This window comes from Cystoisospora suis (assembly GCF_002600585.1).
Source record: "Cystoisospora suis strain Wien I chromosome Unknown contig_4893, whole genome shotgun sequence".
In the NCBI taxonomy this organism is placed as follows: domain Eukaryota; phylum Apicomplexa; class Conoidasida; order Eucoccidiorida; family Sarcocystidae; genus Cystoisospora; species Cystoisospora suis.
In genome coordinates this window covers 1-3,907 of record NW_027157685.1, presented here as the reverse complement: position 1 = coordinate 3,907, position 3,907 = coordinate 1, and the positions used below count along the sequence as shown (strand labels likewise).

The 3,907-nt window shown below is 40.7% G+C and overlaps 1 protein-coding gene across 1 annotated transcript; it reads right to left on the bottom strand.

Annotated features, from left to right (window-relative positions):
* Positions 1-3: 3 nt before the first annotated feature.
* CSUI_008623 (uncharacterized protein) lies at positions 4-921 on the bottom strand (the record flags this gene model as incomplete). Its single annotated transcript, XM_068068750.1, has 1 exon — positions 4-921. A coding segment is annotated over one exon (120 nt), but the record flags the coding sequence as incomplete, so codon positions are not given.
* Between the last annotated feature and the right edge of the window lie 2,986 nt (positions 922-3,907).

Sequence of the window (3,907 nt, the reverse complement as noted above, 5' to 3'; positions counted from 1 at the left end):
AGAGAGAGAGAGAAAGATGACGAATGAATGAAGGATTGAACTAGCCCCCAAAAGTGACGATGAAAGTTCCTGTCGAACGACCAGAAAGATCTTGCTCTGACGGTCGAGTCTTCACGATAAAACTGGAAAGAATAAGAGAGAGAAAGATTCCTTTCTTTCTTTCTATCTATCTACTTCTCACTCTCTTGCACTCTTCTCTCCGTGACACAACGAAAGGTGCCACGGAATGTCTTTTTACCGAGAGAAAGAGAGAAGAATGGAGAAAAGTATGAAGAAAGAAGATGAACAAGCCGTCGATGTACCTAGATGGAACAAGAAGAAGAAATCTGTCTCGAGAAGCAAGAGAATGGAAGCGAGGCGAGAGAGAAGAGAAGAGAAGATACAAAGATGAAGGAAAACAAATGGAGGTGAAACAGAAAGAGTCAAAAAGAGTTCACCATGAAACAAATCCACTTGGAAAAAGAAGAAGATGAGGAATTAAAAAGTGAGAGAGGAACGTTTGATTCTCGAGCTGTTTCTATCTATCTATCTATCTATCTCTCTCTCTCTATCGTCGATTGCAGTAGCTAGCCATACCACAAAGAAGACAAGGTCACCAAGCAGGTTGAAGAGAAATGAAGTCTTTCTTCTTTTCTTTGCTTTTCTTTTCTTATGCACTTTCTCTTCAAAGAAAGAGAGAAAAAACCGGAAAGAAAGGTCCCCAATAAGAAACTCTTGAGAGATTGATAGACTGTCGAAAGAGAAAGAAAGAAAGAAGGAAAGAATGGACGAAGAAACGAAAGTCTTAGGAATCTTACCACCCTAGTTGCTTAGGGCGTCCCCATCCAACTCGTCATTCTTCATGGGCCATAGCCACACACAGCCACTGACCCGTCGGCTCACAGCCAACTTCTCCTCTTTTTTCTTTTTCTTCTTTTTTCGCCATGGATGAACTAGTCTATCCATTCTTCATCCTTGCTTCTGGTCTTGATCTGACTATCTCTTTCTTGACTCCTTCCTTTCGATTCTCGCGTTCTGTCTAAACTCGCCGATTCTTCAACACGTTGACTAGCTAGTCACGTGGCTAGCTACGAAGCGGCCGCATACCTAAAACAGCTAGCTAGCTAGCCGAGGAACAACAACGACAACGCGAATGACGCAGCGGACGGATGGTCCAGATTCAACGTGAGAAGAGAAACTTTCCCGTGAAAAAGACCATGACTAAAGATGAGAAGCGAGAGGGAGAAGAAAAGAGAAAGAAAGAAAGAAGATGAAGTTCCTTCTTCTATCAGAGAAGATAAGCATTTTTCTTTTCTCATGTGTTCGATGTCCGTAGTAGAAGTGCTGATAGATTTAGGCGTAAGACAACTTCTACCTCTACCTTCTTGCATTTCTTCGTCTTCATCGTGAGGGAGGAGCAGGAGGAGCACGCGGTGGTGGCAAGGGAAGGCTGTTTATTTAATTTCTACCGCTCTCTATTTTGAACTTTCTTTCGAGGAAAACAAGCGAAGCGCTTCTGAGAGAGATGACAGAAGATGCGAAGACGTCTGTCTGTCTGTCTGTCTGTCTTATTTCACGTGGGGGAGATTTTTCGGTCGAGTGGTCGTCGCTCGTCTTTCTTCGATCGCTTCAAAGCAAAACAAGAAAAGGAGCAGAGCAATAGGAGGAAAGAAAGAACGAAAGAGACATCCTTGTGTCTCTTCCGCCGAAGTGTGTCTTTTAGAATGCTTGGTGAGCCCATGACTGATAGGGAGAGACCGTTTTCAATTCTAGTAGTTTAGAATAGACGATGCATTCCAAACCCCACACTCAGGAAAAGAATCGATTCGAAAAGTACGTCGATAGATAGATGAATAGACCAAGAGAGAAGTAGTTGAAAAGATAAAGAAATAGATAGATTGATTAGGGATCGCTAGAAAGATAGATTTGGAATCTATCTAGGTCAAGATGCCATTCATTCGTTGAGAGATAGATAGATGGATAGAGGGAGAGAGGTAAGTAAACTTTCATGGATGAAGATGATGAGCTAGAAAGGTTTCTTACTTTTCTTAACCTCTTCTTATGTATATAGATGCGAAATCTAACCTCCCTGACGCTAAGAAGAATAAGAAGAAAATTATCTTCTCCTGCTCCTCCTCCTCCTGCTGGCGCGGCTCCTATTGTCTTTAGATAGAAAGAAAGAGTAAGAATGAAAGAAAGAAGAGGAAGAAAGAAGTCACTCGCCAACATGTAATTAGAAGAAGAAGGAGAGAAGCAAGAAGAGGAGAAAAATCTCTTCTTGATAGAGTGAGACGTCTCCTGTGACTTTGAAGATTTGCTTGTTCTCTCCATTAAAAGAAGAAGGATAGATCAGTAAGTTAGTGAACCCTTCTAGAAGAAGAAGAGAGAGCTTTGTTCCCTCCGAGCGAATGCAAATATATTGACAAGGAGCTCTTCATAGCCCTCTCTTTCTCTCTTTTTCAGTTCAAAAGAGAAAGAAAGAAAAAGGGTGATGTGAAGATGAATACATTGAGAAGTCTTTGAGAGACACAGTAGACACGCATACAGCCACCTCGATATCGATTGACTGGTCTAGAATGGATCGATCTGTTTAGAATTATGATACATACCTGTCTATTCGTAGATACCTCTGTATAGACATACACCTACCCATGTATGTAGAGAAAGAGAGAGAGAAATATTTGGGGGAAGAGAGATCGAAACACGGCGATGCGTAAGGTGAGAGAAATGAGGGAAAAAACATAAAGAAGAAGAAGAGACAAATCCCTCTTCTGAAGATGAGAAAGAATGAACAGAATGAGAGAGCTCACTCTTGTCTCTTTCTCTCCGCTTCTTGTCAATGTGAAAGAAGAAGTTCTTTCCTTGTTTCTCTCTCTCTCTCTCTCTGCTTTTCTCTTCTTTTTCTTCTTTCTTAAGATCCGAACCAAAGAATAAACTCGGAGTCCCTCCTTCACTCTCTTCTCCTTCTCTTTCCATACGTATACTACATACATCGATATACATATGTATATCTCTCTACAGGCATGTAAGACATACATACACATAGGCCTATATACGTCTGTCTATCTATAGAGATCTCCACTAAATCGATTCATTGCCATCTAAGAGGAGCGAAAGAAAAGATTTACATAAGCACCTCTTAGATACACGTCTAGACAGACACGTATACCCCCCATATACTTCACATATCTATCTGTATATAAAACACATACAGACACAGATATAGAGAGAAAGAGACAGAAAGAGCTATACATATGTCTACATAGATATAGAGATAGATAGATACCTACGTACGTACGAGAGGAAGAAGAGAAGTGAGAGAGGCACCTGCCCCTTAGAGTTTCTTCCTAGGTTCGAAGAAGTCTCCTGAAAATAGGCACACTTCTCTTCTTCTTTCTCTTCTTTTAGAAATCTTAGGTGTGGCCATCAACTTTTCTCTTTGCATAGAGATCTCTCACTAGTCTTTCTCTTCTTCTCATAGGGAGGGTAAAGTCTAACACTGTCATAAGCACTTCTATCATCTCTTCTTCTTCTTCTTTGCCTACTATTCCCACTACTATGGCTACAAGTATAGCTACTGCTACTTCCACTCCTAGTGAAGAAGTTAGGAGAGGCGTTAGGTGTTGAGCGGACAAATTTCTTAGAGTGAAAGACGGAGAAAAGAAAGAAAGGAGAAAGAGAGAAAGAAGGAGAGCTAGCGAGGTGAATGTATAGGAGGTTAATTAGCTATTCGAAAGATGAATGAAAAGGAAGAAGAAGATGAAGATAAACTACAAGGTCAGATCAAGTAAGTCATGGATGAAGAGGAGAAACATCTTCTATCTCTTTCAATTGTCGAGACCTTTTATTCTTTAGTCATCTCTTCATTCACAAGAAGCGAAGGATCATCTCTCTTCGAACTTCCTTCTTTGTGTATTTCTTTTTTATA